Source organism: Chlamydotis macqueenii, chromosome 15 (assembly GCF_036417535.1).
Source record: "Chlamydotis macqueenii isolate bChlMac1 chromosome 15, bChlMac1.mat, whole genome shotgun sequence".
Lineage (NCBI taxonomy): Eukaryota > Metazoa > Chordata > Aves > Otidiformes > Otididae > Chlamydotis > Chlamydotis macqueenii.
Window position 1 is genome coordinate 4221855 of NC_141570.1, and position 21079 is coordinate 4242933.

Here is a 21079-nt window from a genome sequence, read left to right on the forward strand (position 1 = left end):
AAAGATTTCTGAGGTTTCTAAATCACCTGCATGCTCACAGCTTTGCCTATGACACATCAGCTCCCCCATCTGGTCCCATTAAAAAGCCAGTGAAGAGCCCTGGACAGTTCTACCATGGCTGGTGTTGCTTTTGGGCTCTTGGTCATACTGTGTTTGTACAAGGGAAGAATTACCCACGCTCTCCCTGCACATCCTGGAAAGGTGGGAATGGGATGCTTTGGAGCTGGTACAGGATCCCTGTCTTCCCTCACATCCCCACTTCCCTGACAAGGGGTTTGTACTCTTAGGTGTGTCCCTAATCCCCCTCTTCTGCACCCTCAACTCCCAGGAACCCTGGATCTGGAGGAAGATGGTGATCTCATCACAGTAGAGTTTGATGACGGGGACACGGGACGTATCCCGCTGTCTCACATTCGGCTTCTCCCGCCTGACTACAAGATCCAGTGTGAGTCTTGCTGCAGTTTTTCACGTGACGCTTCCCACTATGAAATGTAGGGAGTTTGGGTCCACCTGCCTCTGAGATTTTGGGACAGGTTCACAGACTTTCAGTCACAAAGATTGCACCATCAATTGTGGAAGTGTAGAGCTGGAATGGGATATAACGCATAGGGAAAAAGGCCCAGTCTCTGTTGCAGAACTGGTAGGGATGTGTTCCCTGTATCGTATCTCTGGTTTTTGTGTTACTGATTGCATTTGACCATCTCTTTGACCTATTCCAGGTGCTGAGCCTTCTCCGGCCCTTTTGGTGCCCAGCACCAAGCGCCGTAGCCGTAAATCCAGCAAAGACACTGGAGAAGGAAAAGAGGGAGCTACACTGGGGTCAGAGGAGCCTGTGTCAAAAGGCAAAGGACGAGGGAGAAAGCCAAGCGTCAAGGCAAAAGCTGGTAGGTTGTCTCCACTGCTGGACCAGGAGTTGGGAGAGTCCTTGCACAGTTCCCCACAGCTCTCCCCTGGTTAGAGCCGTTGCTTGGGGCAAGATTTGGAGGGAAATGGATGCACTGCTTGAGTGCAGAGCATCTGTGCACCAGCTGGCTCTGCTGTGGCTGCAGCTTGCAGGAGGCTGGCTCGGAAGCTGGCCTGCGTTGCGAGAGCCTCCTGTCAGTCAAGGCTGCAGAGCAGGGTCCCTTTCTCAGCGGAGCATCTCAGCGGCCATCAGTAGGGCCAAAGATGCAGGAGATCTGCAGTTTGGTTCAGTGAGCAGGGATGACCTGCAGCTCTTTGGGGATACCTAAGCAGTCAGGAACAAACCACCCTTGACCAGAGACCAGTCAGCACTGGTGTCTGGTTGTATCTGAGATAATAAAGCCCATCTGGATGGATAGACCCATCATGTCTTTTTGTTTCCTTCCCTCTGCAGAAGAGGCTGCCTTGCCGGAAGAGAAGGATCAGGTTGAGTCTTCACCTGTTACCTCTTCAGTCCCAGAGAAGCCAGCGTGCTTGGGCAAACCAAGCATGAAGGGGTCACGAAAATCGCAACCGCTGCCGACTGGAGGCTCTCCTGTCCCCACAGAGGAAAAGCGGTCAAAGGCCAGCAAAATGAAGATCTCCACTAAGCTGCATAGCCCCCCGCAACCCACTTACCAGCCTGCTGTGTTTGGCAGCATCCTGGGCACGGAACCCTACAGTGACCTTCCGGGGACACTGGCGGCCTTTGGCTCCAGTGATGCTTCGGCATCGAAAGCCAAGGCCAAGAAAGGGCGGCCCACGGAAGAGACACAGGAATTTGGCACCATGGTCAAGGCTCAGAGGAAGCATGACAATGAAATCCTGATCAAGCTGGACCATGAGGGCGTGATGTCTCCAAAGACAAAGAAGATGAAGGAGGCGATGAGGATGCTGGAGGACTCGAACCTGGCCAGTCGCAGAGATGGCAAGAGTCTCCTGGGGCTGGGCTATTCCCCTGCAGTGGGTGTGGAGGGCAAGCAGAAATCTTCCCGAGCCAAAGGGGCCGAGGGAGATTCTTCCCCTGCCAGCTTCGGAGGAAAGTTCGATGGTTCGGCGGAGAGCCTCACTGCTTCGAAGGACCAGGAGGAAAAGGCAGCAGCTCCAGCAGCCGTGGAGGAGTCTGAGAGCAACAGCAGTGACAGCAGCTCAGAGTCAGATGGAGAAGAGGAGGCAGAGAAGAACCGAGGGGAAGGCCAGGACAGCAGCTCAACCAGCTCAAGAGCATCCACCCCTCTCTCTTCCTCCAACTCCTCCTCCTCTTCCTCCTCTAGCAGCAGCTCCTCTTCCTCCTCCTCTTCCTCCTCTTCCTCTGCCTCATCGACCTCTTCTTCATCGAGCTCCAGCTCTTCTTCCTCCTCCACTACAGATGAAGACTCTTCCTGTAGCTCTGATGACGAAGTGGCTGAGGCCCAGCCAAGTTCCTCGGTGCAGCAAACCCTCCCACCCAAGCAAACCAAGCAGGCAGGGAAATCCCGCGCGTCCTCCCACCCCCAGAGCCAGAAACAGCCGGCGCAGCAGCCGGTGCAACAGCCGGCACCGCAGCAGAGCGGCAACAAGAGCAGGCCCAAAAAACGCGAGGGCATCCACCTGCCCACCACCAAGGAGCTGGCCAAGCGCCAGCGGTTGCCGTCAGTGGAGAACAGGCCCAAGATCGCTGCTTTCCTCCCCGCACGGCAGCTGTGGAAGTGGTTTGGGAAACCCACTCAGGTAAGCAGAGCCTCTCCCATTGCTCCACAGCGCTCGGCACTGGCGTTTGCCTTGTGGTGGCTCTTCCCTTTTCCTGGGGTGGTGAAACTCTGCTGGCATGGTTTTTCCCAGGCCACGGTCTCCAGTTTGGGGAGATGGCCTTTGCTGTGTCTAGGGGTGTCCCTGCATGGTGTGTCCCTCTGCCCCGGTTCCTTTGGGATGCCTGTGGATGCTGTGGCTCTGCCGACAGCGAGGGGTGGGATACGGGACAGGACAAGTGGTGGTGGGTGTGGAAAACCTGGGTGATCCCTGGTTGCTTATCTGTGTTATCCTCTCTTGGCAGAGACGAGGAATGAAAGGGAAGGCCAGGAAGCTCTTCTACAAGGCCATCGTCCGGGGCAAGGAGATAATCCGCATCGGAGACTGTGCGGTCTTCCTCTCAGCCGGCCGCCCCAACCTGCCCTACATTGGCCGGATCCAGAGCATGTGGGAGTCGTGGGGGAACAACATGGTGGTCCGAGTCAAATGGTTTTACCACCCGGAAGAAACCAACCCTGGGAAGAAACTCAACGAAGGCAAGGTAGGCTGGTCTCCTGCACTGAGAGGGCTGCAGAGTTGCTTGTTCTCTTCTGTTTCCAAGAATGAGGAGAACACCCATGGCCCGGTTTGTTACTGGTACCGTAGTGGAGGTGGCCCCATCGTTTCATGCCTGTGATGTGGACAAGCCTGGTGTTTACCCCTTGAGCAGGGGAAGGGAGGGGTTTATTGTGCTAGGAAATAAAAACTTTTGTATTGTGGTCCAAAAAGAGCATCAAGAGCCAGACTGAGTCTTTTTGAAGTGAAAACCAACTGGCCTGATGCTCAGAGACACTGGATTTTGCTCACACGTGCAATGTGGTTTCCAGTAGGCTCTTGGTGTTTATTCCCAGTGGCTGTGGATGAGGGTTGAGGCTGTGAAGGCACGTGTGGTGGGCAGGAGGTGATAGCCTGGAAAAACAACTAATTCACCTGCTTTTCATTTCTATTTTCTCTTTTTTTTTTTTCTTCCTTGTGGGCACAGCGCTGGGATCAGAAATCAGGCAGGAGTCTGTCCACAGCTTTGCAGGCGTCCAGCCAGAGGAAGGACTTTATGGAGGTTGGTGAGGTTGGGGCAGAGGCGGGAGGGGATGCTGGGGAAGCAGGACAAATGCTGTGGGGAAATGGCCCCTGAGCTCTTGCTTTTTGCCTCAGCTGTTAAGTCCTCAGTGCCCAGGACTTCGGATGGGTTTTTGTGGGAGGGTGGGAGGAGCTGAAGGTGTTGGGAGGAGCAGAAGGCTGGTATCCAGCACCCATCTTTGCGTTTTCATCCTTGAAGTGAGGATGACAAACTCCAGGCCTCCGTATTCCCCTGTTCATGCACTCAGCAGCTGTGACATTCCCATCGGTGGGAGCAGAGTGGAAGCGAGGGCTCAGATTTAGTGCGCTGGACGGCTTGCGTCCATGCTGCCCGTGGGCCTGTGCGGAGTCCCAGTGTCCCTCCCCTGGGCAGTGGGGATGAGTGGGGAGGTCTGCTTGGGCGTGAGCACAAGCCCTGGTCACTTGTGATGGACATTTTTCCTGCGTATTGCAGATGATGCTGTAAATCCTGTGAGATCTAACTGCTCCTTTTCTTTCCATCTCCCTCCTTCCGTTCCTGTAATGCAGCGAGCCCTCTACCAGTCCTCTCATGTGGATGAAAACGATGTCCAGACCATCTCACACAAGTGTCTCGTCGTTGGTCTGGATCAATACGAGCAGATGCTAAAGACGAAGAAATACCAAGACAGCGAGGACCTCTACTACCTTGCAGGGACCTACGAGCCCACTACGGGCATGATCTTCAACACCGACGGGGTCCCTGTCATCTGCTGACCGCCCAGGGGACACATACCACCCCCCGGGGAAGGGACGGGACAAACCTGAGGCCGTGCCTGTTCAGACGACATGATTGTTTCTTTCAATGCTCATGACTTCTGTGTCACACTACAGACAGGAGAGCGCGAGAGACGCGAGGAGGAAGGAGAGGGCTGAAGGAAGGGGTTGGGGAAGTTACAGGACTTGAGGAAGATGCCACTTTGGGGTGATGGTTTTTGAACCCCAAGGCTCTTCTGGAAGTGGCTTTACGTAAGGTGACGTATGACCAACTTCTCCCTTCCTCCTTTTGGTCCAGGAAAGCACATGGGTCTTGTGATCATTTCACCAGCGGGACCCCCCGGCAGGAGGGATCCCTTTTGTGTCATTTGCCCCCATCGGTAACTCAGAAGCCGCCTGTATGTGGAAGGACACCCACTGGTCTTCTGCGTACGCTCCTCTCCGTCCTTATATTCACTTTCCTGCTTAGTTTCGCATGACCCTTTAGGAAGGACAGGGTGAAAGAGAAAGGAGATGAGTCTCTCTCAGCGCCTTTTTGCGCTTCCCTTGCCCTGGAGGCCCCTGGCCGGCAGCGAGGAGCGGGAGGAGGCAGAGCTGATCCTGGCACAGAGATGGCAGAAGTGATGCTCTGGGCTGGGAGGAGCCGGCTGGAAGATGACAACATCTCATCTGGGATGCTGCCTTCCCACTGCCTTGAGCAAAGAGTCTGAACCCACTTTTCCCTGTCGCTCTGTGTCCCTCCTGCCCTGGAAAGGCACTGGGGGGAGCAAGCGCATGAGGAGGGGGTGACACTGGGCAAACAAAGAACTCATCTTGGAGCGAGCAGTGAAGGGGGGCAGGAAATGACTGGGAAAAGCTCCTGCTCGGTGCTTGGAGCAGAGGAGACTGCAAGCTGTTGGATTTCGACATCCCTCACCCAGCTTTACCTACCCATGCCTGCTTGCTGGAGCAGAGACGTGGAGCTACTGGGAAGCCTTCGCCCACCGCTGGGGGGGAATGGGGATAGAGTGTGAAGCCTGGCTGTGCCTCCCTGCGGCGTTCCTGCGGCTGGAGCCGCCTTGGGCTCGGGGAGGGGACCGTTCAGCTTGCTCCATCCAGCCGGCCAACCTCCCCACGGCTCCTGGAGAGCCACCACCATCACCTCCTCCCTCCCTCTGCGGAGCTGACCCACCGTCTCGCTCCCACCAGGCGCACGCCGGACCTGCGGCATCGCCGCCGCCGCACCAGGATTGCGCCTGACCGGAGAGGACATCGGAGGAGAACCACGCAACGATGCAACATCCTTGCACTTAAAAACAAAAAAAAATAACCTCCAAGAGACGCACTGATCTTTGCAACTACCGACTCGCACTACAGATCGCTAGGACGCGGAGTGGGGCCCGGTTCGGCCGGCAGCGACGGCCCTGGCTCCGGTGGGGAGACGCTTAAGGACAGATTGGAAACTATCCGCCCCGGGACCGGCTGCGGACTGGAGACGGGAGGCCGGGGCTCGGGGGAGAGGGACGCCCCTGCGAAGTTCCCCCTCGTCCTTCCAACGAACCACGTGGTGCTGAGCTCGTACCACCTCCGCCCCGGGCCACCGGCGCCTCGGATAGTGACGGTTCTAGCCTGTACAGTTTTAATGTACCAAAAGACTCTTTAGCCCTCCTGTATTATAAGTCTTTAAATGGATTCAACTTTTTAATTATAAATATAAATATAAATATATATATAAATATAAACTTTTTAAAACTGTGAAAAAAATTATGAAATTATAAAAAAAAAAAGAAAAAAACCGACAGAAATGAACACAGTCTGACGTTTAGAATATTATTTTTTATTTCCTGTTGGATTGTGATTGTAAATGATCTGGGAACAGGCACACCCCCCACGCTCAAAGTGTACTGTACTTCTAGAAGCAAATTGTGTGAGCATATTTTAAAGAGCGAGAGAGAGCGCGCGAGAGAGATTTTATGCTAATGTTAAATAGAAAGCACTTAAAACCCACTGCCTTCTATGGAACACAAGGATATTTCAGACAATCGAGAGGAAAGGAGAGCCAGGTTTTTTGTCTTTTTTTTTTTTGTTTTGTTTTGTTTATGTTTTGTTTAAAACAATTTTTTTGGCATTCTGTTTGTTGGAGAACTCCGTGTGATCTTTTTCATAAAAAAAAAAAAAATTAATTGAAAAAAAAAGCAACCCAATGAAGCATCTTTCTTTGTCTCGCTTGTCCTGACTGCAGGGTTTGTTGGGTTTTTTTTTTTTCCCCCTTGGTGGCGACGGTCGCTTTTTGGCTCAGCCCCTGCCTTGTGTTGGGAGAAGGACCCAACGTGGGGGCCGTGCGGAGAGTGTGTCTGTCCCACAGTCCCCGTGCGGGGCGGCACGGGTGGATGGGCTGGGGCCCTGGAGTGGAGGTCTGGGCTCGCCGGGGCCCGTGGGGCAGGAGGTGCGGGTTCTGCCTCAACGGGGACGATGTGTTGAGGATGGAACGCTGAGATTTCCTCTTCCTGGTGTGAGGTGCGCTTCAGCCCCCTGAGGGCTTGGCAGGGCGAGACCCTCGGGTGCCGAGCCCGGCGCTTGCTGCCTCCTGCTCTCACCATCTCCTGCTCCCACCGCCTCCTGCCCTTGGGCTTCGCGTCCTTGGGAGGTGGCACCTGCTGACTCCTGCCAGAAGGAGGTGGATCAGGTCCCAAAAAGTGTCGGTTTCTGGCGTTGGCACCTTCTCCAGATGTTTTCTACTCTGCTCAGCTGCTTCCCTCTCCTGCTTGCCGCTCGTGAGGTTGTTGCACTTCAGCAGCAGCTTGCAGGCTGGCAGGGGCTCAGTGGGACCTGGTGACAAATCCGGCTGCCCCAGGTGACAGAGGGGACCCTGGACATGGGAAGCAGCACAGAGGGCCCCCCGAATCCCCACAGGCTGACCACCTGGCATCATTGCGAAGACATTTAATCTGGCATCAGCTTGGTTTATGGCTCTTGCAGGCAATCCCAAGGCTCAGCAGCAGCCCGCAGGCAGCATCCACAGAGTCAAGACCCCCCCTCCTCAGGAGGCCAGGATCCCCCCTCTGCCCCACAGCTTGGGAGAGGGAGGTGATGGGGCAGACCCACAGCGTGGGGTGGGAAGAGGCAAGACCCTGCCTTTTGTAGGTTGGGGGGACAAGAACATGATACAAACAAAAAACAAACAAACAAAACTTCTTTCCAACCAGCAGAAGTGAATTGGATCTTCCACACAGTGATTGGCGGATTTGGGGAGGGGTTGTGATTTCAGGCCGTTCTTGGTGAAAACCTGCAGCACGGTCAATGAAAGCAGAGACCCACCTTCCCAGAGGCTGAAGGAGCATTTCCTTCCTCTCTTGTGCCTCCTCTTCCTCACCAGCCCTCCATCACCCTCCTCCCTAGCACTGATCCTGTTCCCTTTGGGATTTGGCAGTATTTGCTTCCTCCTGGTAATGGCTTGGCTCAAGCAGGAGAAGACCTACACTCCTGCTCCACCAGAGAGCTGCACATCACTGGTGGGGAGACCCCCCCCCCCCAACAGCAACAGGACCATCCCCCACAGTGGGGGCAATGTCATCCCAAGAAGTGGCTCCAGCTGTGCAGCACAGGCCGTTTCGGGATGCCATGGCCCCATGCCCATGCGATGGTTGTGCCTGTCCACCCTGGGGCAGTTTTCTGGCTCCAGGCTCCCTCCCCAAAGAGGGACATGGGCCAAGTGGGGTGGTGGGGACCGTGGTGGGAAGCAGGGCCCATCTCATCCCCATCGCCCCACCCCAGGGCTCAGTACCCCAAAGTAAAGGAGCTGTTGGAGGTTTCGGTGTAGAAACAGGTGCTGTGGGATGTACTGGTGAGGCTGTAGGCAAAATACGCCACGGCCGAACCCAGCGTTAAGCCCGTCATGTAGGACACGGTCATGGTGTTCCCTGCAGGAAGGGACACAGGGTATCAGGGCATTCTGCCCCGCGCGCCCCCCGCATGGGATCCCCAGGAGGGTTTGGTCCTACCTGCCAGCTCCCGCTGCTCCGGGCTCACTTTCCCGGCGGCCAGGATCATGGGGACACTGCCAAAGTAGCCGTTGGTGATGCCCATGAGGAGAGAGAAGATGCAGGGCCAGGCAGGGTGGCCAAAGGTGGGCCTCCCATTGGGGTAGACGCACATGATGAAGAGGGGGATGAAGACCACGCGGAGGCAGGAGTAGACAAGGAGGTGTGTCCCTCTCCAGTCGTAGGGCAGGGCAGCCAGGATCTGCAGCGAGGGGCAGAGACCATGCTGTGGAGGCAGGGGAGGGCAACATGGTGCCCAAAATGGGGCAGCAAGGAGATGAGATGGTGGCAAGACCATCTGCTGCAGGAGCCCAACATCAGCCATGCTGGTGAGCAAGCTGACACTAGTTAATACCCATGGGGTGGAGGTGACCCTTGGTGGAGCCAAGTGGCTTTGAAAAAGGACACAAAAACAAGGCACCGTGGAAGGGACTCATCCACTCCACCGCGTTGGAGATGGTGTCTCTCCTACCTTGCCGACGAAGTCGGAGAGGTTGAAGATGGCCATGATGAGGATGGGGAGCCATTCCCCCAGCGTGCAGTTGTGGATCTCTGACTCCAGCCCAGGAAAGAGGCACAGCGTGATGAAGTAGGTCATGGCAATGGAGAGCATGTAGGCCCAGATGAGCCGGGACACGACGTAGCGGTGCAGCAGCATGTCTGGCAGGTATGGGCAGCACGGCTCAGCCCAGACCTACAGCCCTGTCCTTGCAGAGCCTGAAAGTCTAGGCTGCACCCCAACAGTGGCTTCCAAAGTCATGCTTGCCCCATGATTTTGAGTGCATTGAGAAGGGATGACCCTTCCCTAAAGCCCTAGGCCACCAACCGCTCCTTCTGGCCCACAAAAAAAAAAGCTCTAGAATTGGCCCATGGCCCTCCCCTGAGCCCACAACCCACCTCTGAAGCTGGGCCAGCTCCTCTTGATTTTGGGCCGAGGGACATCAAAGCGCATGTAGGTGCCGCTGCCGGCCAGCTCAGCTTCAGGGCCTGGGCTGCCCTGGGGGGAGCTTGGTTGCCCCCGCGGCCGGTTCTCCTGCGTGAGAGAAGAGTGCCAAGCTCCAGTGGGGAGAAGGAGCCCAGAGATCATCAAGGAAACCCGCCCTTGACTTACAAATCGGACATCCTCGGCAGTGACGTCATGGTGGACACGGTAGCCCGTCCCATGGCCACCAGCCCCTCGGGGCTCGGGGAGACCCTTGCGGGAGCAGGTGGTATAGTAGCGGACGAAGCGAGTGCGCTTCACCAGGAGGTGGAGGATGAAGCAGGTCAGCTCCATGCCGATGGAGATGAAGAAGAAGATGACCGTGTTCTCCTTCTCATCCGACAGCAGCAGCTTGGTGAAGATGCGGCTGAGTGAGATGATGACCCCGGCGGTGCCTAGTGGCACGGGAGAGCTATTGGCACCCGGTCCTGCCGAGCCCCACGGCTCAGGGACCCCCAGCAGCCTCCCACCGTATGAAGCTGATGCCTCCAGGTGTGGAGTAGCTACAAGTATTTTTCGGGGGGGGGGGGGGGGGGGGGGCTGTGGAGCCAGCTCCAGGCAGAGACCCCCCCCACCCCGAGTTTGGCGTGGCAGTGCAGCGGGTCCTGCAAGCGATTTACAAACCATTAAACCCCTGGTTTGCTGGGGAGGAACCTGGGGTGTCTGTGATCTGCTGGCAACTCGTCCAGGCTGTGCTGGGGACAGCGGGGCCCTGGGAGATGGTAGAGGAGGGTTCCCCCCCACCCCAAGCGAGCCCGTGGAGTCGAACACGGACGCCGGCGCAGGTACTTACTCTCGCCCGTCATCACCCCCTGCGTGTAGCGCTTGGGCAGCAGCCCCGTGTAGCCGTAGAAGCTGGATTGCTGCACTTCAGGAGACGCGCCGAGGGGAGAAGGAGGGATTATTGCTGCAGCCGAAATGCCGGGCAGGGGGGACAAACCCCAGAGAGGGCCCACATGCCGTGCCACCCGGGAGCTGTACCCTTCCTGAACAGCCAATGTGGCGCCCGAATCTTTCTTGCCCCAAAAGTGGGAGGGCTTTTTGCCCCCCCACCGTGGCTGTTCCCACAGAGAGTGGCCACCAGATACAAGGGCTTGGGAAGCCACCATGGCGGCCCAAATGGCAAAGCCATCTTGGTGCTGGGTCTGGTGCCCCCATCCAGTCCCACGGTGCCCGGACAGAGGTGGAGGGGATGGAGCGGGGACGCGAGGGTCAGCTTTAAGGGATCAGAGCAAGAGGTTGTCCCAGGAAACCATGGCTCTTGGGGACAGGGATGTTTCCAGCCCCTGGCTGAAGGGCTGGGCTCGCTGTCCCGCGTACCTGTGCAGCCGAAGGCCACCACCCCCACGGCGACCAGGTTGATGGCGTAGGCTTGCCTGCGGGTGAAGAGCTCCAGCCAGACGTCGCAGATGCTGACAAAGAGCAGGGGCCCCAGGGCGAAGAGGTAACCTGTGGGTGGAGAGATGGAGGCGGGCGGTGGTGGGGCAATGTGGGGCTGGTGCTGCCGGGGGGGGCTGTGGGGACCCTCACTCACCCACAGAGATGCGAGTGTGCAAGCTCAGCAGCTCCACCAGCGCGTTGTTGAGGATGACAGCCACCAAGGCCACCAGGATGTAGGTGAGGCTCATGTCAAAGACGATGGAGGTCCCTGCGGAGAGGCAGCTGAAGGTGGGTGGTGGGGGTCTGGCTGCCCTGGACACGGGGCCGAGCTCTCCCCAGGTTTGGGGTGGCTGGGATGTGCTGCGGCTGCCGGAGCCCCACCTGGGTATTTATGGTGCAGGTAGTCCACATCGGTGATAAAGCTGTTGTACGGCAGAAGAAATCCCACCCCAGCCAGCAGCATGGCAAAGTAAATCCCATGGTATCGATCCTGGGGCTCGGGATCCTCAGAAACTGCCCCAAAAGGGGAAAGAAAGAGAAAAAAAAAAACATGATAGTGGGATTGCTGCACCCATGGGACCTGCAGCAGAGCCCAGCCGTGGGGCTGAAGGGTTTTAAGAGCAGCCAAATAACCTGAGAGCCAGCTGGTGGAGGTAACGGCCAAAGGTGAGGGGTCGGAGGGGCGCGGAGGTGGACGGGGATGCCCCGGGGTGGGGAGCAGGGCTGGGGGAAATCCCCAAGCCCCACATGGGAAGAGGCAAAACTGGGGGTGAGCTGGGCAGGGGAGCCAGGGCACGAACCCTCATCCCCTCACAGGATGCTGTGGTGGCTCACGTGGGTACAAACAGCTCCAAAAAAAAAAAAGGCGTGAGGCAGTTTTAGAGCATTTCAGGCCATTTGTGGCTATCAAACCCAGCCGCCCTAAACGGGTGGGAAACCAGCAAGGAACCCGGCTCCCGGCTGTGGGCTGGGGCCGTGCCCACTCTCACCCGGCTCCATGAAGGTGAGGACGCCCTTGGCCTGGCCGCCCTGCTGCAGCTCGTCCTCCTCCAGCTGGTAGCTGTCGAAGCTGAAGCTCATCACCACGTTCCCCTCCGGCGTCACCGCTGGGCTCAGCTCCTTGAAGCGCTCGGCTCCCACCGAGCCCATCGCGGCTGACCTGGGAGGGAGAGCGGTGACACCCCGGGGACACAGCTCCTGTACCCCCCCCACGGGCATTGTCCCCCAGGGCGATGCCAGGGGTCCGCGTGGCTGGCCCTCAGCCTCCGTCACCCCGTTGTACCACTGCGGCTCTTACAGCTTTTCCCACCTGGAAAGATGCTTTCCCCAAGCAGAGCGGGGGCCTTTGACCTGCTGGGCAGGATTTTGGATTTGGGGTGGTGAATGGCAGATGATGGGGGGGGGGGGAGCGGTCCATGCAAGCCTCCCCCAGGACACAGCACCCGCCCCCGGTTCAGCACCTCACCGCAACGCTGCTGATGCCGAATGCCACTGCGTCTTCCAAAAGCAATTAGAGAAATTAATGGGTGAAAAACCGCTCGTGGAAGGGCGGCTGCTGGGGAAGATCCCAGCCAGCTCGGGAGGCCCTCGCTCTGCTTTACGCCCTTTTCCAGCATCTCTGTTGCCTGAGGCTGGGGCAGAGCCACCGGCCTGGGCAGCCACGCTCCTGTGGCCCTTTCACGGAGAGGATGGGATGTGACCCGGCTTTTAACATGAGCATTTCAGCTCTGCTTCTCTGAGGGGCCATGGCGCAGCAGGGAAGATGCTCAGGGTGTCCCCAGCAGCGTGTATGAGAGGGTCCGCACCAAATCCATCCCAAAACAAGCTCCTAAAACACCTGGCATCCGACTACCAGAGCCACCCAAACCATGGTTCATCCCTCTGGAGCCATCCCAGCCCAGGGGCAGCGGAAAGGCGGAAAACTCTGTATTACCGGTGCCAGGCACTAGATGCCAGCCTGCCTCCGCGCCCATGGACCACCCAGCCGGCTGAGGGGGAAATAAAAAATAATTAAAAAAAAAAAAAAATTTAAAAAAAATCTCCTCCAAGGCCACAGTTTGAAGCAGGCAGAGGAGGGGAAAAAAAAATAAAAAAAAAATCAATGGCAGTGATGTCTAGTCTCCCTGCCAGCTGTGGCGTTTGCAGGAGCAGAGGTTTTCCAGCATCCCTCCAGCTGCCAGGGTGGGTCGGATGCCGGGGGGCACTAGGGTGGCGAACATGGTGCCCACAGACCCTGTGAGCGCAAGCCTAGAGCCAAAAATGTGTTTGGTTGCAGCAGGGATAGGTGGCACGGAGCAGCGCTGCCACGGCCCCAAGGCCGCAGCACCGGTGGGGGCCTGCATGGGGCTGGGCTGGGGTCCCCAAGATCCCCCCCCCATCCTGGAGCAGCGCGGGCAGAGCAACCCAGCGGGGCATTTTTTTGGCTGGGGACACGGCTGTGTCCCCCTCCACCAAGCACCCACCTGCGCCTGGTGCCAGCCCAGGCAATAAAACCCAGTGGGAAGCAACTCCCGGGATACTGGGAAAGCCCGTTGCGAGGGTTTTCCAGAGCAGAGATCCCAGCTGGAGACCAGGGTGGCTGGAAACGCCCCGTACCTGCTGCTGCCCAAACTTCTCGGGGCGGGGAGCGGAGCGGGCCGATCCGCACAGCCCCGGTGCTGGGCCAGCCCTCCAGCATCCGGCCACCTCGCCTGCGCCGAGCATCCCTGGGCCACCATCAATCCGTTGGTTTTGGTTTTGTTTTTTTTTTTTCCCTTTTGTTTTTTTTTTTTTGAAAAAAGGGAGGGGGCTGGGGCCCTGCCGCCCCTCTGGACCCAAGGTGGGAGGGGAGGGGGCTCCCCATCGAGTCCGGGGGGGGGTGTGTGTGTGGGGGGGATCTCACCCAGGGACAGGGCACCCAGAGGGTCGGGGGGTACGGACCCCAACCCCGCTGCACCCCGCATCCTGGGGACCGCAGCGCAGCCCAACCCCGTCAGCGCAGAGAAGCAATTTTTTTTAATAATATTTTTTTTTCCGCTCTGTCAAAAGGAGCCCCGACATCTTGGCAAGCGGCGAAGTTGCGATAAAGGGGGAGGAATTCAAGGACCCCGGTCCTGGGGATGAAGGAAGCAGCGGGGTGGGGGGGGTGGGGGGGGGGGGGGGGCAGGAATCCCGGCCCCGGCAGCGCCCGCGGGAGGATGCTCGGGGCCGGGGGCTCGGGGGCGGTGTCTCCCGGTCTCCCGGTCCCTCTCCCCCCACCCAGCACAACCGGTCCCAGCCCAACAGGTCGGTCCCGGCCCTTACCTGGCTCCGCCGCGGCGGCTCTGCGGCTCCCGCCCCGCTCAGCCCCCGGCCCCCGGCCCCGCCATAGCGGAGCCTCCTGCGGCGGGGGTGGGGGGGGGGTGGGGGGGCGCTGGGGAGGGGGAAGCCGGTAGCGAGTGCGGCGGCTGCCAGCGAGGAGCAGGGGCGGCCCCGGCCCTGCCTCCCGCCCGCCCAGCATCCTCCTCCTCCTTCTCCTCCTCCTCCTTCTCCGCCCCCCCGCACCCCCCCCCCCGGGCCGGGCACGGGGAGACGCGGCCTCCCGAGCCCCCCCCGGGCCGCTGGGCAGGGCTGGGTGAGCCCCGGGGGCCACAGGAAAGGTTTTTGCAAGGAACAGAGCACATACGTACCCCTGTCTATAGGTACTGCCTATAGGTGCTTTGGGGGGGTTTAGGAGGCCTGGGGTTAATTGTGAAGAGATTAATTAGGAAGGAAGGCCGGTGATTTTATGTAGGAAATACATAAAATCCACCCTGCAAACGGTTTTGGAGTAAGAAGGGACGATGGGGTCAGCATGGGCTGTGCTATGGATGGAGGGATACGGAGATAGGGCCGAGGGAGGGACGGATGGACAGACAGCAGGATGGATGGATGGATGGATGGACAGCAGGATGGATAGATGGACAGCAGGATGAACGGATGGACAGCAGGATGGATGGATGGACAGCAGGATAGACAGATAGAGGACAGAAGGATGGATGGATGGACAGGAGGATGGACAGATGGATGGATGGATGTATAGATGGACAGACAGAAGAATAGAAGGATGGACAGGAGGATGGACAGATGGCTGGATGGCCCAAAGGATGGACAGAAGGATGGATGTATGGATAGACAGATGGACAGACAGAAGAATAGAAGGATGGACAGAAGGACAGATGGATGGATGGGCAGATGGACAGCAGCTCCAGCTAGCAGAAGGCAGCAATCCCTCCATCTTTTTGGGGAAGCAAGTTGGGGGGCAAGGGGGAGCCTCTGCTCCCCAGCATAACCAGGGGGTGGAAGCAGAGGGAGAAGGGAACCAGCGGCGTGGGGCAGAGGGGACATCTGCGCAGCAGAGGACGCGTGTCCCTGAGGAGGGTGCCCACCCCTCCCGAGCTGGGTGATGCTGTCGGGGTTTTTCTCACAGGAGCAGCAAGGCATTGGTGGGTGGGGGGCACACAGCAGGTGCCCCCTCACCCCGAGCCTGGTGAGAGCCCCGGGGAACCAGCCCTTGCTGGGCTCTCCCCTCCCGGCGCACGGGAGGATGGCGGCAGCGGGAAGGAGGAGAGGAGCCGCCCGTGCTCGCAGGCCGTGGCTGCGACGCGCCGGGCGGTGAATTACAATCTTCCCGCAGTCAATAACTGCTGTGTTGTATAAATCAGCGCGCGGGGCCGGCGGGATGCGCTGCCGCTGCTCACGCCAGAGGAAATCAGAGACAAAACCGGCTGCGTCTCCTCAGCCACCCTTCTGCCGGGAGCAGGGTCGAGCGAATGGGCTCCCGCAAATTTGGGAGGATAAACAGGCCAGGTGGAAATTTCCATCTTTTCTCCTTGGCTGCAATAGCCGGAGTTTGGCTCAGAGCAAACCAGACTGCTGCGCCGTGCTCTGCCTGGAGCCAGGGGCTCAGCTTTCCCCGCTCCCCTGCCTTGGCTGAGCACCTGCACAGCTCAGTGCAGTAGTGCAAGGGGAGATTTTTTTGGGCTGCTTGTTTTGGCCGGGTTTGTTCAGCTCTGATTTGACAGTGCCATTGTAAAATCTCAAAGCGCTTCCCTCCTCGTGGGGTACATCACCCTGCCCTACACCAGACCCCGTCACCCCCTGCCAGGTACCCTGGAAATTTAAGAAAAGGGGAGAGGGTGACTGTGGTGGGGGAGGCCTCCTTGGCCACCCCTGCTGCTGGTTGGCACCCAGACGGCGCGGGTGCTCTAACAAAAAGAGCAGGATGAGCGGCAGCATATGTGCGCTCGCCTTTTCACGCCTCGCCAGCGAGGCCCTGCCGCCTCAGCGCTCGCCAGGCAGCGTTACTCACCGCTTTCCGCAGGGATCCTCCCCGCCAGCTGGATTTCCCCATCCCGAAGCGCCAGGTACGGAGCCAGGACAGGGGGTTTTCTACAAAAGCGACCGAGCTCGGGGGAGCCTCTCGGCTCCCAGATGCACTTGGTGCTCCCCGAGCCGCGGGGAGAGGCTGCCACCAAACACCTCATGGCCAATCACCAGCCCCTGACTTTTCCCATCCTGTCTAAAATCACTCATCCTCCTGATCCCCATTTTGGGTGACAAGGGAGTTCCCTTTCTGCTATGGGTGCAACAGGCCCATGCTGGGGTACCTGAAGAAACTGCCACGGCAGCCCATGGGGAGATGAATCCATCGGGGTGAACGTCTCCAAGCGCTTTCTCTCTGTTTTCCCCATCCCCAAGGGCAGCGTTGGACCCAAACGGCACCGTCCACCCTCCCGAAGTGCCCAAGGTGCCCCCCGAGCAGGAAGGGGCATGGGGAGGGGTCCCGTCAGATGGGTTCTTCCTGAGTTAAGCTGAGGTCTTCAATTTTTTAAGCTGGCCCTGAATAATTCAGCTTTGATGTAGCTGGCTCGAGGTTGGTGAGCTCGGATGCTCTTTGGGTTTGTGCTTGACCCACTTTAACAGCTGGGAAAACCGGCCAGGCGCGACGCTCCAAGCGGAATGGGATGAAGCTGGCCCACACACCCTGGTCCCCATGGCAGGAGGGACACCCCACACGCCCCATCCCAGAGCCTCCTCGTGCACCCCCACGTCCAACACCACAGCCCGCTGAGCATCCCTCACCCATGCCACAGCTTTTTAGGGATATTTTTGCCTTCTCCCCTTTTCCTGCATCTCCCTGCTGTCCCACGGCTCCCGGCAAGAGCGGGGGCATCCCAGCAGCATTCCCTGGATTACGAGGAGGGACTTCTCGGCTCCATGAACCAGCTAACGCCCTGCGGCCGCCTCGCCACGGCTCCTTGCTTCCCGGAGCCCGGTCGAACACTGATTAATCCCGCCGGGCGGAATAAGACGCTGCTGATTCATTTGGCTCAGAGACGTTGGATTAGGATGGTCTCCAGAAATCCCCCATATTGCGGTTATTTTTTTTTTTCTTGCCCATCCAACAGAGTCAGGTTTTGTGAATCATTGCTGTTGCAGAGGTGAGAGGAAGGAGAGACCTTTCAGGGGTCTGCACCCCACCGCGCTGCCCAAACCCCCGCCTCGAAACCCTTGGGGACCATGCAGAGTGGCTGACCCCGCCGTCCCCATCCCTGTGGACACAGCCGCCAGCCGTCCCCTCCAGCGCCCGCTCCACAGAAACCCAGTGGCAAAACCCATCTCCTTCACTGAGCTGCGCTCACCCTGCCAGGGTGCCCCAGGCTTTCTGTGCCCGATGCCGCAGCCCCTCTGCCCCCGCTGGGGTGGGCGACGCCGTACCTGTGAGCGGTGAGCGCCGAGGCGCTGTACCGGGAGCGCTAAGCGGTGGGGACCAAGCAAAAAAAAGGGCGAAACCTCCGAGCCCACCCCACCGTGCCAAGCGCTCCCAGGAGCCCTGGGCATCCAGCTCTTCCCGCTTCACGGGAAGGGGAGGCCGTTCCCGAGCCTGCAATCCCCTCTTGGAAAAACTCCTTTAAATAGCATTGCAGCCTTCGCCTCCTTCCCCGGGGTCTGCTGCCAAGGCCGGCCGAGCGTGCCGTGCCGGCCCCGGGAGCATCCTCGGCAGCGCCGGCTTTGCGCGGAGACGGCGGGGATTAGACAGGGATGTTGTCGCTTGGCCGGAGTCACGCCCGAGGGATTATCAGGGCCTGCGAGAATTGGGGAGCAGCCAGGGAATTTGTTCAACGCAACTGGAGGGGGTTGCGGCAATCCGATTGCAGGCGAAGAGAAATCCCCGGCACTGGCGGGAGCTCGGCACTGGAGGCCGCGGGGATTAACTGGGTTTTCCCCAGGCTTTGCAACAGGACTGGGGTGGGAGGGGGAGTTGCTCTAAGCCCAAAGCTCTGTATTTAAATGCTCCGGGGAGATGCAGGGGCTGACCTGAGCCCCAGCTTTGGGGCCAAGGACCCAGCCCTCAGCCCAAGGCCAAGGACCAACTTCTTCCACTCAGATGCCCTGCTCCGTCCCGTGCATCCCTCCTGCCCCAAAAACCAGCCTGGGAGAGCTGGAGAAACCCAGGGAGGATGCCCGCAGTATTTGCATTTCCCCCCCTTTCCTTGTTCGCTGGAAGAGATTTGCATCCATCACTAATTAATCCAACATGAGCTGCTAATTCAGCTCCTTGATTGCAACTTTGAATAATTGCTGCACGCACAGGCAGACGGGCGGGATGGGATAAAAAAGGAGACAATCAGCAGCAGGCGCAGAGGAAACAACAACGGGGAAGAGCCCATTCAGCTCGCTCCCACTCACCGGGCTATTTAAACACGCAGGTTGAGAGAAAAGGTTTTTCTCTGGAAGGAGACCATGGTGACGGTCAGCTGCGGATGAGTGTTTTCCCCCCGTGCCAGGCTCACCAAGGGCCTCACCGGCAGCCACAAAGCCTGAGCCCCGCTGGTGATGGAAAAACGACAAGTCACGGGCAACTCAGCCCCTTTGGCTGTTCCTGTCGTGCTACCACGTGCTTCCCTTTTCCCGCTGTCCAAGGCGTTGTCTGTAGGTTTCAGAGTGAACACTCCACCAAGGTGAGCAGGGCAATCACACTCCCGGCTTCTCCCCCACCCACAGGGTATGTTAGACCCCCACGGCCACGAAGGCTGTTAAACCCCCCCCAAAAACAAGCCCCAGCGGCCTGCCAGCAAGGCGCTACCTCCTTGGAGAGCAACCCAGCAGCGCCAAGGAATGCCGTGGCAAGAAGCAGAGCCACCAGCTGAGCCCACCTAAGCCCTCAGCGGCACAATTAATGGGGAAAAAAATGTGCTTTTCCTGCCAGTGATGCGCAACGCCTTTCCCACAGGGTTCCGAAAGGTGGGTGGGCACCCGGGGGCGACGCAAGCAGTGCCATGCAAGCGGGCGGTGTGCAAGCAAATTGATGCCGACATTGGCGCGTGGGTTATTTTGCCATCCTCCTCTTCCTCCTCTGCTCAAGTCCTACCCACAGCCGTCTCCCCCCCGCCACTTTGACACCTCCACGCATCCCCCAGCGCCCTGAACGCTGAGCGACAGGGCAGCAAACAGCGGCAGACAGGTCAGCCCCGCGTCCGCTATTCACATTTCGCCCTGCGAAAGAAAAGAGCTACTTTCAGCTCCAGCCTTTTCTCCAGAAAAATGCAGCTCCCAGCCTGGGGGCCCCTTCCCCGGCCCCACGGCAAGGGCTGAAAGGGGGCTTGGGGGGCCGAGCTGGCCCCACCGCCCGTCTTAATGAGCCAGGGCAGGCATGAAGCCTAATGCCGTCGCGAAGACTTCGGCGCTATTGACACACACGGCGCGTTAAACGCCTTATGGGGATTTGCATAAGCTTGGGGAGGAAGAGCGCAGAGAAAAGTGGCGACAATGGGAAAGTAAATGCATTAAAGTGCTTAGGAAGAAAAAAAAAAATCTGATAAAGGAATAAACCAGTTAAGGGAATATATTACTCGTAGCCCGGTTATTCAAATCCCGCCTTATAGGAAATCCTCTTAAAGCGATCACCTGATTGTGTGTTAAATTCCTAATTGAATAATACAAGAATTATGGATTTCTTCCATAAAGGCACAAAGATGGGAGCCCGCGCAGTTGTTCGCTCGGATGGAGCTGGAGGCAGAGGGGTCCTGGGGCAGCAGCCCGGATGGGATGGAAGGAGGATGGGGGTGTGGGGAGGGATGCCTGGGGAAGGGAAAGGCTGTGGCTCCCAGCGCCTTTGAGGGCAGCAGAGGAAAAAAAAAAAAAAAAAAAAAAAACAAAAAAAACCCCAAAAAAACTTTGCTGGAAGAGGCTGAGGAGCAACGGTGGCCAGGAGAGGAGAAGAACCTGGTGGGATCTCCACCCCCTCACCTCTCCCCCCCAGCTCGCCCCCGTTTTCCCAGCAAAGGCTGAGGGCGATGCCTGCATGGCCTCTCCTGCCTGCTGCCGCCCTTCCCCCGCCTCCGTGCTATAAATAAGATGCAAAAAAAAAAAAAAAAAAAAAAAAAAAAAAAAAAGCGCATCACCTGGCACTCAAGAGGTGAGGGAGAACAGCGGGAGTGACATGCACCAAACCCACAGCCTGCACTGGGGACGGGAGCGGGGGAAGAAAAAGAAACAGAAGAGCTAAAAATAGCCCTGGGAGCTGCTTTCTTCCCGGAGATCGTTTTTCTACCCGGCCGTTTCATTTCATAAACAGGATTATTTATTTATTTCTGCCCCTCTTTACTCCACTTTTTTTTTTTTTTAAACTCAATACCACCACTTTACCCATCCCCACGTCTCTTTTAAAAGCGAGTTAAAAACAAAACAAAACATAACCAACACTCAAAACCAGGGGAAAAAAAAAAAAGAAAAAAAAAAAAAAGAACCCCAACGCCCTCGCCTGCTCCAGCAAAGGCTCTTTACAGGTAATTGAATATCCCAGAGTGCATCTGCTAATGCAAACTCCAATACAAATAAGCAGCAGTGGCGAGCTCGGGGAGGGCAGAGGCGGCGGCTGAGGAAACAAAGCGAGGGGAGCCCAGCAAACCCCGTCCCCGGCCAACCCCGGGGGCTGCCAGAGGCTTTTTATTACGGAGAACCGGAGCTTGGCAGCCAGGCTGAGGTCCTCCTCCTGGGTGAGCACCGGAGCTGGTGAGCATCTTCACTGCAGCGCCCTTCCTAGAGCCCAGCTTGTGCATGGTGTCAGGGTGCAAAGCCCCCCAGTTCCCAGGGGACACCCCTGTCCCCACCCCAGCAGGTCCCCCGTGGCCACAGCAGCTCATGGTTTTACACCGTTTGTGTCTCCGGCTGTGCC

At 58.1% G+C, this 21079-nt stretch overlaps 2 protein-coding genes across 6 annotated transcripts in view; one reads left to right on the forward strand and one right to left on the reverse strand.

Annotated features, from left to right (window-relative positions):
- Positions 1–6713, forward strand: part of TNRC18 (trinucleotide repeat containing 18) — a 38357-nt gene extending 31644 nt beyond the window's left edge. For all 5 annotated transcript variants that reach the window (XM_086759394.1, XM_086759396.1, XM_086759399.1 and 2 more), the window contains 6 exons: positions 329–445; positions 720–884; positions 1358–2652; positions 2975–3211; positions 3692–3766; positions 4315–6713. In XM_086759394.1, coding sequence (XP_086615520.1) covers positions 329–445; positions 720–884; positions 1358–2652; positions 2975–3211; positions 3692–3766; positions 4315–4521 — 2096 coding nt within the window. In that variant the 3' untranslated portion in view covers positions 4522–6713. The remainder of the gene's footprint in view (positions 1–328; positions 446–719; positions 885–1357; positions 2653–2974; positions 3212–3691; positions 3767–4314) is intronic.
- An 848-nt stretch (positions 6714–7561) lies between these two features.
- SLC29A4 (solute carrier family 29 member 4) lies at positions 7562–14299 on the reverse strand. The gene is made up of 11 exons (XM_086759843.1): positions 14185–14299; positions 11892–12061; positions 11284–11415; positions 11057–11170; positions 10843–10971; positions 10316–10390; positions 9652–9917; positions 9438–9573; positions 9013–9200; positions 8502–8742; positions 7562–8420 (listed from the first exon to the last, which is right to left on the reverse strand). Exons 2-11 carry the CDS (start codon positions 12049–12051, stop codon positions 8278–8280), a joined length of 1584 nt encoding a protein of 527 aa, XP_086615969.1. The 5' UTR covers positions 12052–12061; positions 14185–14299; the 3' UTR covers positions 7562–8277.
- Positions 14300–21079: the final 6780 nt, after the last annotated feature.